Here is a 23,989-nt window from a genome sequence, read left to right on the forward strand (position 1 = left end):
TTGATTATCAAACTTATCCTAAATTGAAAAATAAAAAAACTCGATAAAAATTATTTTAAAACAAATTTTAAATTATCAAATAATTAAGAACAACAGCCTTACATGTTCTATATATATAGCAGTACTCGCTTTAAAAATATGAAAAAGGCATGATTTTTACGGAGGAAATACAAAACAATAAAAAAATGATTAACTTTCCCCCGGATTACGGTATGTCCCAATAATACGATAGGGGAAACTGGGGTAATATGCAACCCCTGGGCAAAACGACCCTTTGACGATGTTGAGGACATTTTCGGTAGATTTTCAGGAGTGTTCACAACAGCTGGAATCTGGCAGTAAAAAATCTTGAAAGTATGTCTTAAATACCACCAAAAAAGCCAAAAGGTCGTTTTGCCCCGGGGTGCATTTTACCCCAGTTTACCCTACATCGTTGTTTAAAAAAATGTTAGTTAAGAATCATAGCCTTCCTAGCCAAGCATGACTACGAATTAGGACTATGCTGAAGACAGCTTGGTTCGATTCCCAGTCAGATCTAGCGTCACTGGACAAAAAGTATAATACTTATTTTAAAGTAAACTAAAGTTGTAACACCACAGTTTTTTCTAAACCTAATTTTCGGTGTTTCCCTGTCGCAGATTGAAATCTGAAGTCGTTATGAAAATTTGTATCTGTAATTTCTTTCATCAGTAAAAGTCTAGGCGTCGATATAAACTTTCACCTTCATTTCCGCTTGTACGTGTTATTTGAAACATTCACGACCACCTCATTGGATAACGCTTGATTTTCTTTCGTCAACTTTTTCGATGTGTACGTTTTCAGATAGAAATCAGCAAATAATTTTATTTGCAGGGCCATATTGGGACCATGGAAAAGGCAGTGACCGGCCGGCACAGGGCAATCGGGACGCATTGCAAAGCCCAAATTGATCAGCACGGTTATTAGTTGAGTCTGTAAAGAAACATCAATAAATTCGACGTGTTTTCTGATAAACCAAATATACTTACGATTTGAAGTAATGTGATGAACTTTTTGACTGGAACTAAACTAAATGGAATCTGTTTCGCAAATATGGAACTGAGATAGTATGCGTACATAAATATATGTACTATGCTGTTTACAATAATTGTATAGCTGAGCATACTCCCTAAAATATAAAATGTCCATTAGAAACGATTCAGTCATATTTGTACCAATCCATACCTCCTCCATATTTGGCAAAGCCCCAAGACGTCACTAGAGCATAACAGTGATGATACACGTGGAAGCGGCTGATTTGTGCATTCTTTTTCCGCAAAGCGTACATCACAGTTTCTATAAGTTCAGACATTTTCAGCAGGAATGTGAAATAGGCAGCGTAGACAAATCCCACGGAGTCTGCATCGTAGGAAAAATCAGGTGCTTTGCACTTGTAGAAGTACTGGAAAGTCCATCCGTGGCGATAGAATAAGTATATTGAGACTCCACTACCCAACATTTGGAAGATGTCATAAACAATTATAATATATTTCAGCTGAAGTGCCTTCCTGTCTTGCATAAACCTGAAAAGGAAAAAGCAGTAAAAACTATAGTATATAACAATACGAATATATCACACATTTTTATTAGGATAAGCCGCTCGCCTTCTTTCTCTTCTGCTAAACTTTTTAGAATCTTATAACAATTAGCTTATAGCGGACTCTCAACTGAATGTTGTAGTGTCAGCTCCACAGTTATTAATTGAGAATTTGTTGAGTTCATGAATTTGTATATTATGTTGTATGTAAGCACAATGATATTATTCTATGCTCAATAAAATATTCATCAATGGCTATGGACGAAGCGCGAATCGCAAGAAGCTGCATTTTACAAGTTCATTTTTTTCAACTCCGTTGTTATAGTTCGTAGTCCAAACTTCAGGAAAAATCTCCAGATAAATGACAGTACAGTGGTTAAGGCAGTACAAAATCGTGTTTTTATTTTGTTATCCTAAAAATCAATCCCAGTATCCGAGAAGCCTTATTAACAGCATAGGAGACATATTGCTTAAACGTTAGAACTCAAAATAAGTCCTCACAATGTAACGTGCTCAATTACTTCTTCCTGCAAGCAGTGGTTGAAGCATATTAGATTCTATTTCCGTGAAAATTAAATTGTCGCTCAAATAATCGATTAATCAAATAAGGTTTACAAACAACCACGCGTTCACCATTTACATATCATAAAGTGTGCCATTTTGCATCAGTGCGTTTTGCCCCAAGCCCATTTTTCAATCAATACCTATCCAAAAATTAATAAACCTTGTAATTTTGTGGACGAAATCAATGAGGTATGTTACTACACATAATAAATTTTTACAGCATATATGATGTAGCAAAAAGGCTCGTTCGATTCGACCATTTTTCCATCTCTTTTCAAAATTACAGGTCGTCGTTACTATGGAGCTTGTATTCAATATTGCGGACAAGAAAAAGTTGGATGTAAAATTAAAGGCTATTGAACACAAAAATATGGGTTCTAATATTTACATAGCGTGAAATTTTCAGAATTTTTACTTTTGTCTTCAACTGTCTAAGATGAGTTTAGTACTTTCCATTTAATTGAAAAACTCAATTGGTTAATGTATCACCAATCGTGAAAAGCTTAAAGCTGCTGCTAAAGCTGATAAAAGTTGTCAGAAATAGTCAACGTGACGTGATAGCTCAAATAGCAAACCATAATTGAAAAGAAATAACCATTCCATTAACATTCACTATTTGAGCATTGACAGGCATTGAAAAGCTTTCAATCAATAACTATGGAAAGCTAGTTCCGTTTTGAATGTAGAGAAGAAGGAAATCAAAGGGAAATCGGTAATGTTTTAAAATTGCTTGTTTCCACGCTACGTTTATTCTATTATAATATATTATATATAGGTGACCCAATCTGCCAGTTTCGCCAAGTCTGCCATCTTGAAAATTGTACGGAATTAAAGCTTGTTTCACAGATAGAAAAATTCACTGAAATTTACGCTAAAAATCATGCACATGCACGCTATTATTAGTGTAATTCCACACAGGATATAGCCTAAATGTATACAATATTTGACGTGAATCGTCAATATTGCATACAAGTTGTAAGCAATCTTGTTAGGAAGAGGACCATTTCAGCGAAGAATAGCGTAAATTTCCGCATGTCAAGTTTTACGCACTGTTTATTTTTCATAATTTTTTTCTGTGTTGTTTATGTTTTGCACTGAAAATGAGCTTTTCACCCCCGCGCTGGTTATTCCCATGTAGGGGTCGTACACTAATTACGCGGGGAGGGGGGGTCTGCCATTTTCTTACGCTCCATATAAATAAAAAATGATTTGCTTACGTAATTAGTGTACGGCCTCCTACTAACGAAGTCATTTGACCTCACATATAAAGATCTTGTTCTTAAACGATTTAGATGTGCACGGATTCTTTCGAATTTACAAGCGCGGTGCAAGAATGACTGTACCAAATTAATGTATGAAAAGCTATCACGGTCACACCACTTAACAGATTGAATCCAGATCCAATGGTTTATTAGTGACACATTACACAGAAGGTTGCAATCATGTCTGAGGATCCAATCAATGATGTCTACTACGTTAACAAAAACCCAAACTTAATCACCTAGTAGTGACACTGTTTTTCTTGCAACAGTCAAGACAGCAAGCATTCTTGTTCGTTAAACCATTTTCGTCATAACGTTTTAATCCAATGGATGGTGTAAAAGTGGGGTCCTCATTAGTGCGGTAAGACGCGCGGCTACAAAGCAAGACCATGCTGAGGGTGGCTGGGTTCGATTCCCGGTACCGGTCTAGGCAATTTTCGGATTGGAAATTGTCTCGACTTCCCTGGGCATAAAAGTATCTTCGTGTTAGCCCCATGATATACGAATGCAAAAATGGTAGCTTAGCTTAGAAACCTCGCAGTTAATAACTGTGGAAGTGCTTAATAAACACTAAGCTGCGGGGCGGCTCTGTCCCAGTGTAGGGATGTAATGCCAATAAGAAGAAGAAGAAGAAGAAGAAGAAGAAGAAGCAGAAGAAGAAGAAGAAGAAGAAGGGTGGTGTAAAAGTACGGCATGAGTAGTTGACTAATGTTTCTGTTATCTTTTGTGCAAACACACATACATATTAAACTATAAATGGGTTTCCGAGAACCCTACTGCCGTTTTATACGCCATTTTCCAAAAATGATAAGTAGTACTCATCGAGATCTTTAACAGAAAAATAAAAAAAACCTGTATGTTGTAATTTGGCGCATACATCACTCTTTCAGATTACGGCAGCCTATGAAAAGTTCGTGAAAAGTTTGAGGTAACATGAGAAAAAGGGGAGTAAAATCCAGTTGATCGGAACATAGGCAGAACTATGATTCTGATAATGAGGAAGCATCATTGATATTTTCGTATTATATATTAATTAATTGGGCCCTACTTAGCTTAGTGGTAAGATGCGCGGCTATAAAGCAAGACCATGCTGAGGGTGGCTGGGTTCGATTCCCGGTGCCGGTCTATAATCGCGCTAGCCTCATGATATACGGATGCAAAAAATGGTAACTTGGTTTAGAAACCTCGCAGTTAAAAACTATGGAAGTGCTTAATGAATACTAAGCAGCGAGGCTGCAATGTCCCATTGGGATTGGAGGATGTAATGCCAATAAGAAGAAGAAAAAGATTTTTTTTTTTAATTTCTTGTATACCAAGGAAGAAAAGGCTATATATTCACTTCCAAGACGATTTTGTGATAGAAGTTCCGGAGACCCATAGTGTTATATACCAATCGACTCAGCTCGACGAATTGAGATAATGTCTGTCTTTGTGTATATGTGTGCGTGTGTGTATGTATGTGCGCAAAATAAAACTCACTCATCTTTTAGGCACTTATCTTGATCCGATTTGTTTGCAATAAAATGCATTCGGCGGGGAATCCTATCCCATTGTTTCGTATTGAATTGGCCAAATCGGACTATGGGATCAAAAATTATGGCCAAAATACGATTTATAAACAAAAAAAAACACGCTAAGAAAATCTAACTCATTTTTTTAGTATATTTTATGTACGAGAAAGGCACAAACACCGCTAGGTGGATCAATCAGGGTTTTTTTATATCTTTATTAAGGAGACTTTCAGCCCAAGTCTGGCTCGTCTCGTAAGAAGATGTGCTGAAAAAATGTTTTTTTTTTTCAATGCGAAAAGAATGATGTTTATTCGGGCGCATATGCGGCTTACTTTTAATGATCGTTATTTCTTAAAAATAAAGCTAGTGAGGATAGCTGCTAATATTTGATGTATGATAATTTGTTCTTGTGCGTTATATATTATAATAAATTGTTTTAAGAATATATAGAAAAGACAGACGTAGTGAATATGTATTACTTTTCAAATAGTAATATTCGTTAGGTGTATATATGATCAAACCAGTTTAGAGTTGGAAGTACCGTATATGAAGACATCATACTTTTTCGTAAAATCCAAGCTTCTTTTCGTCCACGCCCAGATCAGCTTTTCTGCCCAAGGAATTAAAAGATGATGCATCACCATCATCATTGTGAGAACAAACTGGGGATCTAAATTTTAGCCAAATATATCGCAACACTTATGCGAGCTGATTTCATAGATCCATGTGATAATTGGCAGTATTGCTATGATTGGTTAACAAGTATCAATTTACTGAGAATTAGCACCAGAGGCTCATATTGAATATGGCTTCAAAGTGTCAGACAAAATTTCGTGTGTGAAAAAATGTAAAAGATTCTAGTTCTAAAAGTTCTAGCATTAAATAAAATGATAAAAATGTATACACCCGATTCTTTTTTTACACGGGGGATGCGTTCCGTGTAAAAAAAGTTTTCAGTTCAAAATTTGATAATCCGTGTAAAAAAAGTTTTATGATTTCTTGACGAATCATGCAAAATGGAGCAACTTTGCAAAAATTTTGTGTGGGATTTTTTTTACACGGCCGTGTAAAAAAAATCCGTGTAAAAACAGAATCGGGTGTATAGAGATGCGCTTTTCAATCATGGCTGGAACTGATAGCAATTGAATAATACAGGGGTGTTAGACAAAAAGGTTGAGACAGGTGAAATTATGTCGAAATTCAAATCTTTGCGTAGAATAATCCGATTTTGGTAAAACTGGGACCATCAGAAGCGGACACTTTTCTAGTATACTGTCTTTTTGCAAAACCTGAGATTGGTCCTTGGCCACCGGAGATGTTCCGGGTTTTCAGAGAGTATGTTCAAGATGCATTTTTTCCATTGCTTGTTATTTTACGTGACGTTCACTTTCATCACATTTTATATTTTCTCCAAAAACTAGAAATAATGTGCCGAACTATGGTGGCTGTAGATCAAGAATCCATCAAAGTTACGCAGAGACGTAACCATTTCCGTAAAAACGGTTCCGGGAACATGATGAAATGATAACAGATCGGAATAATGCAAATATGAGTATCTATCTTCATGGCTTTACGAGACGATGATAAAAGAAGCATTTTCAGAATGATAGTGTTCACTGTCGCCCTTATAGCAGGTTCCAAGGGCCTTCCAGGCGGGGCCGGTTTTGGCACCATCTGGAACCATGTATATATGGGTGTCAAAATTTATGTTTTCCCAAGACGATGAATATAGGATCTTTATTAAAGATACATTCTGAGGACTGTGAGACTCTCTGGCCAACTGGTAACAGATTCCGGGTGTTCTGCGAAAGTGACATTTGTTCAGGGTGTATGACCAATCCCGTACCGTTTTCACGAAAATGACCATATCTCTGCGTATACCCAACGGATTTTCGATCTTCAGCCAGCATTGGTCAGCATATTGGATCTAGTTTCTGCGGGAAGCTTAAAACATGATGACAGTAAACGTCACATAAAATGACAAGCAGAAGAAAAAAGGCATTTTTAACATATACTCAGAAAACCCGGAACATCTCCGGTGGCCAAAGGCCAATCTGAGATTTTGCATGGGAACAGAATACTAGAAGAGCTTCCGCGTCCGATGATCCCGGTTTCATCAAAATCGGATTATTCTACGCAAAGTTATGCTTATTTGAACTTCGACAAAATTTTGCCCTTAACCTTTCTGTCTAACCCCTGTATTTATAATATTTCGCAAAGCTTTTAAAACTACAGAGTACAACATAGGTTGTCAATTTAGAACAATGTGACAGAAATTAAACATTCATTGCAAAACAGATAAATATATAGACGAATTTCGTGCCAACCCTTCTATGGGGCTGGCAGCACCATCTCAGAATCGAATGAAACTTGGTGGACATAAAGATATAGTATTTCTAAGCCACTCTGCATACTTAGTTTTTCAAAAAGTGTCAAGAGTAACATTTGATGAGGGCCTAATTTTTTTTAATGGATTTTTTATAAATCGATGTAAATCTAGCAATCTAGGAAAATATACGCCCTTTCCAAATGTTGGTCCACATTTATGTTAGATTAGGCTAAATTGCTTCCTAACCAATTTTATATACTTCCAAAATGTGTCGTTGGTTGATGATAGGCTGCTGAACCTATAATTGGCGCTGTAGGCATAAAACACGCTGATAAATTTTCACTCAATATGGATATGAAAAAAGTTTTTGTTAGAAAAACTTTTTTTCCTTAAATATGTCACAGAAACATTATTCCCAGAAAAGTTAGATAATTAAAATACCTATCTGCAGAAAAAAATTCATCGATTTCTGAGATGAGGTTTTTTTGTAATATCGATTTTAATTTTAAAAACTATTTTTTTTTTCAGTGTAAAAATCGGCATTTTATTTTTTGGATATTTTTCCAAAAAACTTCTAGGAATTTCACAACAGTCCGCCATACAACACTTTTTTGTAGGTCTTGTCATTTTAGAGTTACATCGATTTATAAAAAATCCATGAAAAAAAATTAGGCCCTCATCAAATGTTACTCTTGACAATTTTTGAAAAACTAAGTATGCAGAGTGGCTTAGAAATACCATATCTTTATGCCCATCAAGTTTCATTCGATTCTGAGATGGTGCTGCCAACCGCTGGTCGAGTTGGCGCGAAATTCGTCTATAAGAAGAATCATCGTAGAAAATTACACTACTCCTGGCGGATACTGTTATGCGTCATCAAACGCGAACAAACGTGTTCTGGGCAGACAGCTCAAATTTACATGACACGTATACTCTTTATAAGAGGAAATATGCCTCACGCAGTATGTTAAATGGGGCCTTCCTCAGCTGTGCGGTAAGATGCGCTGCTACAAAGCAAAAGCATGCTGAAGGTGGCTGAGTTTGATTCCCGTTCCGGTGTAGGAAATTTTCGGGTTGGAAATTTTCTCGACTTCCCTGTGCATAGAAGTATCATCGTGTTAGCCTCATGATATACGAAAGCAGAAATGGTAACTTGGCTTAGAAACCTCGCATAGCAGTTAATAACACAAAAGAAATACGACTGGAAGATTTGGTGTTTTATTGTGTGGCTTTCTCAGTCTAATTTAGTCAAAATGATTCGTTTTTTTGTCCGACGTTTCGGCCTGTATTTTTGGCCTTTTTCAAGGGTGAACTAAAATAAGAACATGGACTTTAGGAGGTACACAACATAATACATAAAACATAGTAAAATATAACCAACACAGTCTATCGTTTTTCATTATTAACTTTGGTGTTTTTCACATAGGGATGGCTTCTCGTAATCCTACAATTGTAACACATAAAAACATAATACGACCATAACATAATTCACATAAAAATTGTCTTATAGTTTAAACATTTAGTGTGAGCGTAGGGACTTTGGTAGACACTGCTATTGCACACGACTTGCACTACGATAATAGACAGGACTAAGCAAAGTTAAATGGTTGGTTTAGAGATGGCGGTGTCGGATGCTATAAAATTCTCATCTATTCAGACTCATTTACACTTTCTGATCTAGTGTGGTAGTGAGCAATTCCTCTGCGAGAGGAATTGGCTTTAACGGCGTGTAGTATACCTGCGTATGTTATATACGGACCCTCCACATCAGTACGGTAGTTTACTTTATTAGGTGTGTTTTGAATATGACAAATTTCTAATATTGGTAGAGCTGTTTGTCGAAATGTACGATCTATTATTTGTGTGTTGTCTAGATTGAAGATGTGTTGATTGTTTATCATATGTTGGATGAGGGTTGTTTTGGCGTGTATGTTATTTTCTGGGCTATTGCTAACATTGTTTATGTCGGTTCTGTGTCCACTGATACGTTTTTTTTTAATTGTTGGTGGTCATACCAATATAAACTTGATCACAATCGTTACATGGAATGTTGTATACGACGTTGGGTTGGTCATATGGAAGCACTGGATCTTTAACTGGTTTCAGCAGGGATTTTGTTGTTTTGAAATTTCGTCTGGCTATTTTTATGTTTTTGAAGTCTTTTTTCAGGATGTTGGAGATGGTCGTCGTCAGAAAATGAATGTTGAGCATGGATCTATAGGTGGTTTCTTGGCTGTTTGGATTGGCTTCGTTTGGTGGACTGGATGGTTGAGATCTTGGAGTTTGGCTGGTGTTTACGTCGCATGGATCTATTGATGGGGTATGTGTCGAGATGATCAGAAGAGGTGGACTGGGCGGCGATGATGTAGTGGGCAGCGGTGACAATGATGTGCTTTGGATGTTGGGAGGCGATGATTGAGACAGATGGTTGTCACCGCTGCCCACTACATCATCACCGCCCAGTCCACCTCTTCTGATCATCTTGACACATACCCCATCAATAGATCCATGCGACGTAAACACCAACCAAACTCCAAGATCTCAACCACCCAGTCCACCAAACGAAGCCAATCCAAACAGCCAAGAAACCACCTATAGATCCATGCGCAACATTCATTTTCTGACGACGACCATCTCCAACATCCTGAAAAAAGACTTCAAAAACATAAAAATAGCCAGACGAAATTTCAAAACAACAAAATCCCTGCTGAAACCAGTTAAAGATCCAGTGCTTCCATATGACCAACCCAACGTCGTATACAACATTCCATGTAACGATTGTGATCAAGTTAATATTGGTATGACCACCAACAATTTAAAAAAACGTATCTGTGGACACAGATCCGACATAAACAAGATTAGCAATAGCCCAGAAAATAACATACACGCCAAAACAGCCCTCATCCAATATATAATAAACAATCAACACACCTTCAATCTAGACAACACACAAATAATAGATCGTACATTTCGACAAACAGCTCTACCAATATTAGAAATGTGTCATATTCAAAACACACCTAATACAGTAAACTACCGTACTGATGTGGAGGGTCTGTATATAACATACGCAGGTATACTCCACACCGTTAAAGCCTATTCCTCTCGCAGAGGAATTGCTCACCACCACACTAGATCAGAAAGTGTAAATGAGTCTGAACAGTTGAGAATTTTATAGCTTCCGACACCGCCATCTCTAAACCAACCATTGAACATTGTCTAGTCCTGTCTATTATTGTAGTGCAAGTCGTATGCAATAGCAGTGTCTACCAAAGTCCCTACGCTCACACTAAATGTTTAAACTGTAAGACAATTTTTATGTGAATTATGTTATGGTCGTATTATGTTTTTATGTGTTACAATTGTAGGATTACGAGAAGCCCTCCCTATGTAAAAAACACCAAACTTAATAATGAAAAACGATAGACTGTGTTGGTTATATTTTACTATGTTTTAGTTATTATGTTGTGTACCTCCTAAAGTCCATGTTCCTATTTTAGTTCACCCTTGAAAAAGGCCAAAAATACAGGCCAAAACGTCGGACAAAAAAACGAATCATTTTGACTAAATTAGACAGAGAAAGCCACACAATAAAGCAGTTAATAACTGTGGAAGTGCTCAATGAACACTAAGCTACGAGGTGGCAAAGTCACAGTGGGGGATGTAATGCCAGTAAGAGGGTTACCACTCCTTGAATTCATACCATGTACCCAAATCAATACCATTCGAAAACAAAAAAGCGGAGCGCCAATTGTTTTATTTTTCATTTTTGTGTTGTTTTTTTAGCAGTGAGCACGCCGGATAACAACAAAACACTACACAAATTGAGCCTAAATTGCCTGTTTTGCGAATGTTATTGATACAGGAGCATGTTATTAATAATGAAACAGATAGTACCGCGAGAGACTTTTTTCGCAAGCTGTCATAATACAAACAACAATAATACGATAAACAATAATACAACAGAAGTCCATTCTGTAACAAAATATTGCACACGATTACGTTTCTGGTTTTAACTCTGAAATATTTTCCTTCAAGTTTTGGAATAAAATTAATGTTAATATTGAAAACGAAATGCGTGATTTACAGTAACAAAGGTGTCAAAAATATCACAAGCATCAGAATTGTGAGAAATGGATTAGGAAAAAAGAATGCAAATGCTTCTCATTTTTTTACGAGTATCTTCTTCTTATTATTATTATTAGCATTACATCCCCACACTGGGACAGAGCCGCCTCGCAGCTTAGTGTTCATTAAGCACTTCCACAGTTATTAACTGCGAGGTTTCTAAGCCTATCATGAGGCTAGCACGATGGCACTTTTATGCCCAGGGAAGTTGAGACAATTTCAAATCCGAAAATTGCCTAGACCGGCACCGCGAATCGAACCCAGCCAAGGTCTTGCTTTGTAGCCGCGCGTTACCGCACGGTTAAGGAGGCCCCGCAGGATCACCACCCACAGGTAAATCGGAAATGAACAATGTTGCTTGAATACGAATATGGCGTTCAGCATGTGCTGACCCATCTCGCTCCATTTGCAAGTTCATGTTAGAATGTCAAATTTTCGATCAAATTTATTTATTTCAAAGCAATTAGTACAACATCAGCAACAACATCCCGAGTAGACGAAAAAAGCTCAATAATATCAGATGTTGATTAGATAGCAAAATGTGATATGGACATTGTACTCGTATAGATACTTTCACTATATTACTAAAAATGTTAAAATTTCACATTGCCCGGCGAGATTACACATTTTATAGGAAGTATGTTCCGCATTTAAGAAACATAGCTGAAAAATATTACCTTGCTATCTTCTTCTTATATGGTCTAGAGCCCAGAGAGTCAAGAATATTTTCCACGCGAAAACATCCTATACCGGACCGAGAATCGAACCTGCTATCTCCGGATTAGCAATCCTACGCTTTTGCTCGCAAGGCTAACTGGAGACTTTGCCATACTCTACCAAAATGAAATGCTATCCTCAAATCGAATGACAATAGAAAAGAACCAAATTATTTTTCTTACAAAGGTATAATCTCATCTTACGCCGTGGCCCATCTTACCCTACCACTTATATATTCAACATAAATGCAACATTGTGTGTGCATAAGCTATTGAAGAAAACTAACAAGAACACATAGAGATATTTTGGTTATGTATCCGTTGTATATACACTGGGATCACTTTTACGCGACTTTTTTGTGCGGTTTTGGGATCTAGGGGGTTGTTTTTTGGAAATTTTAGAATTTACGCAGTTTGTTTTTTAAAAAGACAGGATCACCGTCTTCGACCAGAGGTCGCACAGACCTCTGTTTTTGTTTTGTCCTATTTTTTTCAAAAAGATCCTGGAACGCGTGAGATCCAAGAAAAATCGATTTTCAATGAAGTCTTTTTTTCTCGCGGTTTTAGGAAATTACGATTTTTTAAGCGTATTTTGGAGCTCATGCGTTCTTGAGGCGGATTTTGGAATCTACGTAATCAGGGAATCAATTTTTCTTGGATGCGCATGCGAAACAAACGACAAAGCTTTGTTTTTGTCGGAGATAATAATGACAGATATCCGAAAATTTGTGTCAGCAACAAAAAAGAAGACAATTTTGTTGCTAACTTTTCATCCCGTTATTTTGCACTATCTCTACAGCAAATGTCGGTTTTATGCTATCGTAGTTTCTGCTTTTATGGAGATATTCGAGAATCTTACTCTGATTACAAAAATAGCATCGTATTCCCGGACATATCAGAGCATGCAAGGCAAATAATTCTTGTCATATTGTGTTCGGGTTGTTGCTTGTTGCGAGGTGCGTTTGACAGTAACAAACTTGATTGATGACAAAGGGTATATTGTTAGGCGTTGCTCGAATATTGATTCCCTGTACGTAATTTTAATTTAAGCGGTAAGTGTTCCCGCTTAAAAGCCGACTCCAGTGTATACTGAACATATTGATGAAGGAATATCGTGATGGACAGTGGACTCCATCATCGTTTCTGAGATCAAACAGAATGTAAGTTTGAGCAAAAACGTATTACTAGATCATTAAGAATTCCCATATTAATTTTCAAAACCCAAATTAACCCACCTAGCAATGACAATGTCATTTTCGTCCATTTTAAAGCGGTGACAAGCGTATAATGAATGTCTAAAATATCACTTATATGAAGACAGATCTTTATTTTTGCTTTCATGTGCAACTTGTTACGAGCAAATCGGATGATTATTAGTGCAAAATAAAACGATTTTTCCTATACAGGATTTTAAATTAGTATTTTGCCCGTAACTTTTGAGCTCATAGTCTAATCTGGTCAGTTTTCAATATGAAACAATGGGACAAGATTTCCCGTCGAATGCAACTTGTTATGATTAAATCGTTTGGGAAAAAGTGTCTAAAAGGTGAGTGAGTTTTTCTTGTGCACATACATTCACACACGCACATACACACACAGACAGATATCACTTCAATTCGTCGAGCTAAAACGATTGGTATATGAAAGTTGGTTCTGTGGGCCTACTATCAAAATTTCGTTTTTGCAGTAAACATATAACCTTTTGGTACACCTTGGTGTACGAAATAGGCAAAAGTCTACTTTTACATTTAGATTTTTCCAACATGAGAAAAATAAAGAGCAAATGAATTCGAGCCCTATTTGTCTATCTGAACCGTTTGTTTGAGAAATTGCATATGTTACATTTTTGGCTAAAATGAAATTTTTATATTCTGTTCTTCTGTTCTATTCTGAATGCTCGACCAAAAATACGTATTCTGGCAAAAAATACAATGTTGTTTGTTGCACGCACTGTAAAGAGCAATTATGAAATACTGCTTAAAGTTTTCGCACTGGAAGTGCCTCAGGGCGTTGAGTTTGATTCATCTGATAATATGACAAATCACTAAAGTTTCATCAATATTAACATTAACCGTTTAAAAATAAGCATTTATGATGTTGAATGAAGCTATCTTTTAAGTACAATTTTATTATTATTGCATAAATCAACCTATGGTTCAAAATTGGGTCATATTGTTGATCAAATGTGAAATCATACTTGAATTAGGTGATGCAAAACTGTTATGTCTCCAAGAAAAATAAAAGATCTTTCCCTGTGTCACACTTCAAAGAATGTTGACATTTCACTACGATATTTTTCTTCTTGAGCACGTCACAAAAATAACATTTACTTACTCTGGAACCACCCGCAACACAAGCAACAAATAAACTCCAATACACAATGTGATCCATATCGGGTTATGCAGCAATGGTAGATCTCTTGTTCTGCCATCTGCTAAGTCTTCCACCAGGAAAGTGTATAGTCCTCTCAGGCTCGTCACGTTGTGCAGCATGTAGTGTATTGCACCTTCGATATCCATTTGTTCTGATCATAGATTACTACCAAAAACAAAACATGTACGGCAGTTAGTTTAACCGAAGCAATCTATTGTATAACTGAAAACGTTTCATTCACCTGTTGCCCTTTTAATAATTTCTTTATTATAGGCTAGACACCATCTACATGTTACAAAGTATAAACAAATTCAAAAAGTTTTTTTCATGCAGAGCGGGTGACGCGAAGTTCAGTAACAATTATCTATCTACTACATCGAATAAATTACGCACGTTCCCCAAGATAGGTTCCAGAATGGTCACAACTGTATCACTATATACACTGAAATTCGACCAACATTAAAATAATGCGCGCCCTTTCGTAATGCCCATCCGATAACCGTCGTCCCATAACAAATACTGATCACACGTGTGAACACTTCGCGACTCGACGGCGTTTTCTGAGATTACTGCAAGCGGCGGAAAAACATTCAGCAGCGCGACAGTTAGTACCTATCCTCTAATTCTATTCTTTGGATGTGCTCAATGTCCAGAGTTAGTGGTGGGGCTACTCTTCTACTTGATCGTGTCATTGATGTTTATTATTTAACGGAAGTATCTTGACCTGACATTGTGAGAACAAGCTGCATCTTATAGCTAGATAATTTTTGTAAGTATATAAAACTGTGACTTTTCCTCAGGTCGCTTCTATAATACAGTAAATTCTTTCTCAGCCGGTTTTTGATTACCACCAGGAGAGGAAATTGGCAATTAATATCAAATTGCACCTAGCTGCAAATAAAATCAACCAAAGAAGACTTCACTGTCACTTAATCTATGTCAATTATACATTGTAGATTTGTATATCTAGTAGTAGCTGTCATCGCCGATAGCGTGTGGGAAAATTATTACGAAATCTATAACGGTCACGGTTGCATAAGTCTAATAAATACCGCATTACCTATGTTCTATATATTGTGTACTGTAATGGAAAATTGGGTCATTTCAACGTTTATACACATGACTTGTTTTGGAGAAATGTTTTATAATCGATCTAAATCATTCACCTGTTTAGGACAATATTTCCTAAAAATATTCTTTGAAGCGCAATTCTTCCATGTTGGAAGTATAAAAATCAATCCACCTATAGTCAGTCGTGAATAATCGACAAAGATGAGATTTTTTAGTTAAAAATTAACAATATATTATAGATCACTCCCTAACTGTACTCCAATTACAACACTGCCTCTGGGCAATGACAAACGTTTGAAATTATAACCGACTTTCAACTTAGTTTTCTAGATGCATTTCCACAGTTATTAATTGAGAACTTAAATTTGTATATTGTGTAACAAGCATAATAACACTCCAACCCAAAAGATCATCTCTACCGGATTGAGAATCGAAACTGCCATCTCAGGGTTGGTTATATTGGTTACTGGTTCTTGGCGAGCCAAGTAATCAAGAGTAATTGGCGATTAAGAGTAAGTGCGAAACAAATAGCGCGTTTTTCTGCGAACATATATACATACCTACCTGAATACCTGGTTGGCTACAGCGTCGATACACCTATGCCTGGCGTATTGTAGAGCTCCATAATCGTCGGTCTTGGGCGATGTTCCTCCAGTTTCCCCGAACGTTCAGAGTCCCCAGGTCCGATTCCACCGCGTGCAGCCAGCGTGTTCGTGGCCTTCCACGAAGTCGCCGACCCCTATCTGGTTCTCTGTTGAATATTGTTTTCGCTATTCTTTCTTCCGACATTCGCAGCCCAGTCCACTGAAGTCTGCCGTATTTTATACGATTCACAATATTTTCTTCTTTGTATACTTGATACAGCCCATGATTCATGCGTCTGCGCCACACACCATTTTCTAGTTTCCCTCCGACTATTGTACGCAGCACTTTTCGCTCGAAAACCCCGAAAGCTCTCCGGTCCACCACTTTTAATGTCCATGCTTCATGTCATACACACATACATACATACATAATCACGCACACACAGACATTACCTCAGTTCGTTTAACTGAGAAATATAACACTATGGGTCTCCGGGCCTTCTACCAAAGGTTCGGTTTTGGAGTGATCCTATAGCCTTTCGATAAAATTTTCACTTACGAGAAAGACAAAAACATTTGTAAAACATCATAAAGGACTCTCCGATTGCCTGAACTTTTTTTTCTTAAATGCACTCTCAATATTTTGAACAAAAGTTGAACCTACGTTGTTCTGATTTCAATTTTTTCCGTCGAAAAAATCATTTCGTATTATTGTCTATGTCGATTATTTGATTCAATTGGGATTAACTTATTTTGCCACTCTAATTATTTAAAAAATTGGAAACAAAAATTTAAAAAAATGCAGGACAGGCCTGAAGAAAAACTTGTTCTTGGCTCAAAATCTAGCAAATAACAGTCCAAGATTAGATTTAAACACTTTTTTGCTATTGCCTTTCTCGTACATCAAAGTTGTACCGAAAGGCTATACGATTACTCCGGAAAACAATTTTTGATAGGAGGCCCGGAGACCCATAGTGTTATATACCGATCGACTCAGCTCGACGAACCGAGGCGATGTATGTATGTGTGTATGTGTGGAACAAACTCGCGGTGGGTGGCTCACATTGTCTTCTCTTGAACCTCTTCCTATCATGTACTTCGTCTTCGACGTGTTGATTACTAGTCCGATCCGCTTAGCTTCCCTCTTCAGTCTGATGTAGGCTTCCTCCATCTTCTCAAAGTTACGTGCCATAATATCTATGTCGTCGGCGAAGCCAAATAGCTGGACGGACTTATTGAAAATTGTACCACTCGTGTTAATCCCTGCTCTTCGTATTACCCCTTCCAAAGCGATGTTGAATAGCAAACACGAAAGACCATCACCTTTTCGTAACCCGGATTTCGAAAGGACTCGAGGATGCCCCTGAAACTCGAAGTACGCACATCACCCGATCCATCGTCGCTTTTATCAACCGTGTCAGTTTATCCTGAAATCCGTGTTCGTGCATTAGCTGTCATAGCTGGTCCCAATCGATTGTATCATATGCGGCTTTGAAGTCGATGAATAGATGATGTGTGGGCACGTTGTATTCGCGGCATTTCTGCAGTACTTGGCGAATGGCGAACACATGGCCCGTGGTGGAGTGTTCGCCCATAAAACCCGCCTGGTACTGCCCCACGAACTCCCTTGCAATTGGTGCTAGGCGGCGTCCAGCAATGTGATTGCGCGGTAGTTGCTACAATCCAGCTTATCGCCCTTTTTGTAGATGGGACACACAACACCTTCCATCCACTCCTGCGACAAAACTTCCTCCTCCCAAATCTTGGTAATGACCCAGTGCAGCGCTCTAGCCAGTGTCTCACCACCGTGTTTAAATAGCTCTCCTGGTAGTTGGTCAACCCCAGGGGCTTTGTTGTTCTTCAGCCGGCCAATCTCATCCTGGATTTCCTGGAGATCCGGAGTCGGTAAAATTATGTCCTGCGCGCGTTCTCTCAGGTCTATCACCATACCGCCATCTTCGTCTGCCACATCGCCATTCAGGTGTTCTTCGTAGTGCTGCCGCCACCTTTGGATCACCTCACGCTTGTTTGTAAGAAGGTTCCCGTTTATGTCCTTACACATATCAGGCTGTGGCACGTGGCCCTTACGTGAACGGTTTAGTCGAATTTGCAGCACTCGCAGTCCTTTGGGAATGCCAGGAAAATAGTATTTCCACCGTTTGCTTTGAATAGAAAGCACCCAAAACCATGAAGCAGTTTTGGGTGTTGTGTAATTGAATACTTTTAACATCGCTTAGATTTAATTTAATTTCGTTCTCCAAAAATTGCTGCACCTTTCCGACATCCAGACGCGTTGGAAGAACTCCAAAATCAACCACCAAAGTATTCTTCCTGACGCTCATTTCACAATGTAATACGGTATGAAGCACGAGAGCGAAGCAAAATACGTCTGTTCGGTACAAGCAACGGCTATCAACGACACAATAGATTAAAAAGAACAAAAGGTCGAAAGGGATAAAAGGTCGAAATTGACAAAAAACTGAAACGGAGAGAATCAATCTCGCACCAAAGTTGCCCTACAGAGGCAAAAACTCTGCTCTTTTATTTTTCACAAGCTTAAACAATTAAATAAAATTCATACAGTGAGAACAACTAATAGATGAATGTTTGAATTTTATATACATCACTACGATCTGTCAAAATGTCGCACACCGAAGCAACTGTAAGACAATTCAACAATACAAGTTTTATTCATTTCCAACATAAACTATATTTATTATCTCTAACAGAACTATCTACATATGCATAATATTGTTTCATAGTAATTACTCCTTCTTTCAAAATTGCTCATTCTTCAGCTTTGATTGATGAGGTAGGTGTATTATTCCTGCTTGAAGTTAAATGCATTTCCGAATTCCTTTGGAATACACCCAACTTGTTATCAACTTGTTCTTGTTCGACCTTTTGTCCCTTTCGAACTTTTGTCCTTTTCGACCTTTTGTCCCTTTCGACCTTTTGTCCTTTTCGACCTTTTGTCCCTTTCAACCTTTTGTCCCTTTCGACCTTTTGTCATAGATTCAAGTTCAGCGATGAGATGTCAATCAAGAAAGAGAAAAAATAGATAGTGATCCTTTGGACCAATAGCTCAAGAAGAAAATTGCTCAAAAATAACAAATCGAGATTCGATAGCAAAATGAGATATATGGACTTGATGGATATGAGTTAAAAGATCAGATGACAATATCAATATTTTGTAATGAAAAATCACGAGCGAGCATGTCAGGTTATGACATTTGTAAGTAGTGATCAATATCTCGAGCTATTAGTTCTTTCTTATCGATTACCATATCTTTATATTAAAATGGTATTTTGGTGCAAATTTGTGATATTGTTGCCTGTTCTTTTATCTCTTTTATCAATCAAGTCAATATCATGTTTTGTTATTCAGTTCATGGCTTTTGTCCAGGTAATGTAACCAACTCCATCCAAAAACCTGTGCGCCTCAATCATTGGTTATGGCATAGGAAGATCATTTTAAAATAGTTATAATAAACTCTAGACAAATGTAATTAAAATCTGATTGATGTATGACACGAAAAAAAAATCCGATACAAAGTCCGATGGAAAATATTCAAAAAATTGAGATAAGTTTCCAGATATGTAATTCAGAACTTTTTCCGTATCGTACATCAGATTTTAATTACAATTTGTCTAGAATTTATTATAGGCATTTTAAAATTAACTCCCTATGCTGTACTGTAGGATCTGTCTAAGTTAACACCGTACGTTCTTTTTCTCTTTACTTGGATTCGTCTATAAGTTATTTTACGAAACGGATGAAATGAAATGAGACCTAACACTAATATTTACTTTTTATTGTAATTTGTATCCACACATAAATTCAATAACTGTATATTAGAGACTACACAAACATTTTATTTGATTATAGATTCTATTTGTACTTCGCGTGAAGAGTAGTTATGTGTGCACTAATAAACATAATTAACTTAAATTAATGGATTTTTGCCAATAAAAATGTGTGAAATTTTAGCAGTGTAGATGCAGTTCTCTAAATATTTTTAAAAATTTCAAAATAGTATGTATTGAAATTAACTTGGAGCATCAGGTTAGACTTGCTTCTGTTGTTTTGTGAATTTCTAATATCTTGTAATAAAACATTTTCAAAAAAAAAATCAGCTCGTAAGTTTTAAAACTATTTTGAATTCCATTGACTATACCTTGTCGTGGTAAATTATTGTGATTCTACTTTTACTCTGATGACAGCATTCATCCGGTTCTCCTAACCCATTAAAGAATGTGGAAAGCGAATATATTGCCGATCCAGACTACGAGCTATGTAACTTGATATAAAGTAACTTGACATTAAAATTCACATATCTAGTTTTCACTGCACTGCAATAAATGTATATGACGTCTTATTTCAAGATTCCCTTTATCAAGTGATATAGCTCATAGCATGAACGTGATATATAGGTTTCATAGTGCTATCAATGGAGAACGTTAAAAGAGTAGAATAAAATGCATAGGTAAATCCATATAGGTGACCAATGAAGAGAAAGCTAATAATGCTCATGAATGTAGGGAGATTGTATAACATTTCACCGAAAACTTTAATAGCCTTTGTTCATTCAGCATTCCGCCATTATTACCTGCGGGGTCCAAGTTACCATTTTGTTTTGCATTCGTTTAACACGAGATTAACGAGACTATCCTTCAGCATAGGCTTGCTTTGCAGTCACGCATCTTCCCGTACGGCTAAGGAACGCCTCCCAGAATATTTAGAAGTAGTTTTCAAAATTTCAATTGCCCCTTATACCGGCCAGATACATCCATTTAAAGAAGACGTTACCCCTCCTTTCGCCTTATACCGGGCAGACGCATTCTTTTAGAGAAGGCCTTGTCAACTCATTTCGCCTTATACCGAGCAGATGTATCCATTTAAAGAAGGCGTTACCTCAGTCTTCGTCTTATACCGGGCAGATGCATTCTTTTAAAAAAGGCATTATCAATTTCTTTCGCCTTATACCGGGCAGACGCGTTCATTTAAAGAAGGCATTATCAACTCCTTTCGCCTTATACCGGGCAGATGCATCCATTTAAAGAAGACGTTACCCATCCCTTCGCCTTATACCGGACAGACGCATTCTTTTAGAGAAGGCCTTATCAACTCCTTTCGCCTTATACCGAGCAGATGTAACCATTTAAAAAAGGCGTTACCCCAGTCTTCGCCTTATACCGGACAGATGCATTCTTTTAAAAAAGGCATTATCAACTCCTTTCGCCTTATACCGGGCAGACGCGTTCATTTAAAGAAGGCATTACCAACTTCGTCGTTGTCACCAGAGGCCGATAGCAACAGAAATTCGGGATCGGAAGTGGGGCTGGGTCGGTCACACTCTACGTAGGGTCGGAAACGAAATCTGTAAACAAGCATTAGACTGGAACCCAGCGGGACATCGCAGCAGAGGCAGACCCAGAGGCTCATGGCGGCGAAGCCTCAATAAAGAAATAAAAGAAGTCGACCGAAATCTAACCTGGCAACAGGTTAAAGCGATAGCCGGGCAACGCTCAGGATGGAGATCTTTTAAGTCGGCCCTTTGCACCACCGGAGGTGTACAGGATCCATAAATAAATTACCAACTTCTTTCGCCTTACACCGGGCAGATACATGCATTTAAAAAAGGCATTATCAACTCCTTTCGCCTTATACCGGGCAGACGCATTCTTTTAAAGAAGGCATTACCAACTCCTTTCGCAGATGCATCCATTTAAAGAAGGCGTTACCCCTCCCTTCGCCTTATACCTGTACACTCCTTTCAAAGAAGGCACTATCAACTTCTTTCGCCTTATACCGGGCAGATGCATCCATTTAAAGAAGGCGTTACCCTTCCCTTCGCCTTATACCGGGAAGACGTTTTCTTTTAAAGAAAACATTAGCAACTCCTTTCGCCTTATAACGGGCAGTAGATATGGTCGAGTCGAACCCGTACCCGCTGGGTTCGGGTTTGAAAAATTACTACAATATCGGGTTCGGGTCGGGTACGGGTTTGAGAAATAAAGTACTGCAAATAATTCAGTTTTGTTAATTGTGAGGCTAGTTTGTTGTTTGGGCTTACATTTTTTTTTTTCAATTTTAAGAGAACCAGAAAATATCTAGTTTGAATTTTTCGGGGAAAAATTGTGTGCGGGCTAAAATAATTAAATTATGTCGGGTTCGAATCGAAATTCTCGGGAACGGGTCGGGTTCGGATTTGCATTAAATAAAAAAAAATTGCCCGGATTTCATGTAATTAAGCAGAAATCGGTAATTATTTGAATGATAATTATTCTAACTGAATTCCGCCAAATGGCATTCCGCGGAATGACTTTCGGTGAAAAGGTGCATTCCGCGAAATGTGTTTCGGTGAGTTGATACATTCCGCGAAATGTCGTACCGCGAAAAAAAAATCCGCAAAATGGTTTTCGGCGAAATAGTATACAACCGTTAAAAAAAAAACAACTTAATTCACCGGGTAAGGATACTACGGTTGAGGACTACTATATGAAAAGTTGTCTGATGTTTTACTTAGCTTTTGTGCGCACACATTCGCACACACATACACACATACATATACACGGACAGACAGACATGTGCTTAGTTCATTGAGCTGAGTCGATTGGTATATAACACTATGGGTCTCCGGGCTATCTATAAAAAGTTCGTTCTCGGAGTGAAATGATAGCCTTTCGGTCTTTGTTGTACGAGAAAGGCAAAAATGTTAAGTTTTTCAAATCTACAGAATCAAGCTAACTTCTTCGCACTGGTAAGGTTGTTTGGCTAGCCTTGTATTCGTACAAATTACGTCATAATATCAACTAGGGCAAAAGTTATCAACCCAAGACAAAAGAGTGCCCACAACCGAATCACTTCCCCTACTTATATGTCCAGGAAAATCGAGACATTTTCCAACTAGAAAATGTTCTAGACCGAACCAGAGATCGATCCCAGCAACACTCAGCATGGTATTGCTTTGTAGCCGCTCATCTACGTCTAGGCTTAAAACGAAAGGTCAGAACGTTAACGAATAGAACAAATATTTCAGAACCGAGAACACTGAGCGGCCGTGTTGACGCAAAACAAAGACTTTGCGACCCGTCAAGTATGATTGAATCCGCTCAATAATCCATCGTTCAAGGTCAATGTTTATTTGAAAAATGATCAATTTAATTTCCAAACCTCATCCTTATTTGACTTATTGAGACATAAAACTCAGATTAAATCACCTAGCGTTGATGGTGCCTTTTTCGTATGTGTATTAGAACAGTAGGAAGAAAGACTCTGAGTATTCCACCCTTCCTTAATCATATGGAAATATTTTCAGACTCCAATATTTAAAACGAGATATAACTAGTAAACTTCCCACGGTGATTCAGCGTGTAAAATTACAAAAATCGTTGCCTAACAATAGGCTGATAGCAGAGGTTGAGTGAAAATAAAACGAATAACGAAATGTTTAGAATCCCTTTCAATTTTTACGTTTTTGCTTTTCTGAGAATGCTTCTTTCTATACGTTCCTCAATTTTAGTTTTTAAAAATTTTCTCAGCTTGACTCGGATTTTTAACATATAAAAAAATGTTTTATAAACTTATCGAAGATTATAATATCGAACAGATTTGTTAAAAGAATGAAGAAAATACATCCATCCATTTCGAGCTATTCAGATACGGACACAGACCAACTTATTTTTTTATATGCGAAATGCACAATTTTTCTGAACATGTTTATTCTAATTTAAAATTTTGCAAAATTAAATGCTAGAACAACAATCTTGTTATTTGTTGTCTCTAATATTTGTTTACCCTGTGGATCAATATTGTCGAATCTTAGATAAGGGGAGCATACCTCAGTGCCGGACACATGAGCCATTACACGAAAAACTCTCAAATTATCCGGA

At 37.5% G+C, this 23,989-nt stretch overlaps 2 protein-coding genes across 5 annotated transcripts in view; one reads left to right on the plus strand and one right to left on the minus strand.

Moving 5' to 3' along the window:
* The window catches only part of LOC134211630 (oxysterol-binding protein-related protein 9), a 232,243-nt gene that overhangs the window by 115,704 nt on the left and 92,550 nt on the right, over window positions 1-23,989 (plus strand). The gene's annotated exons all lie outside the window — the stretch shown is intronic.
* On the minus strand, window positions 705-14,993 carry LOC134215880 (elongation of very long chain fatty acids protein 4-like). 3 transcript variants are annotated; one of them, XM_062694972.1, is made up of 6 exons: window positions 14,832-14,990; window positions 14,680-14,723; window positions 14,400-14,603; window positions 1,204-1,541; window positions 1,008-1,147; window positions 705-951 (listed from the first exon to the last, which is right to left on the minus strand). In XM_062694972.1, exons 3-6 carry the CDS (start codon window positions 14,582-14,584, stop codon window positions 724-726), a joined length of 891 nt encoding a protein of 296 aa, XP_062550956.1. In that variant the 5' UTR covers window positions 14,585-14,603; window positions 14,680-14,723; window positions 14,832-14,990; the 3' UTR covers window positions 705-723. The 3 variants fall into 3 exon arrangements, with proteins under 3 accessions (XP_062550956.1, XP_062550955.1, XP_062550957.1); XM_062694971.1 differs by having other exon boundaries at window positions 14,680-14,993; XM_062694973.1 differs by lacking the exon at window positions 14,680-14,723 and having other exon boundaries at window positions 14,832-14,991.

This window comes from Armigeres subalbatus, chromosome 2 (assembly GCF_024139115.2).
Source record: "Armigeres subalbatus isolate Guangzhou_Male chromosome 2, GZ_Asu_2, whole genome shotgun sequence".
Taxonomy (NCBI): Eukaryota; Metazoa; Arthropoda; class Insecta; order Diptera; family Culicidae; genus Armigeres; species Armigeres subalbatus.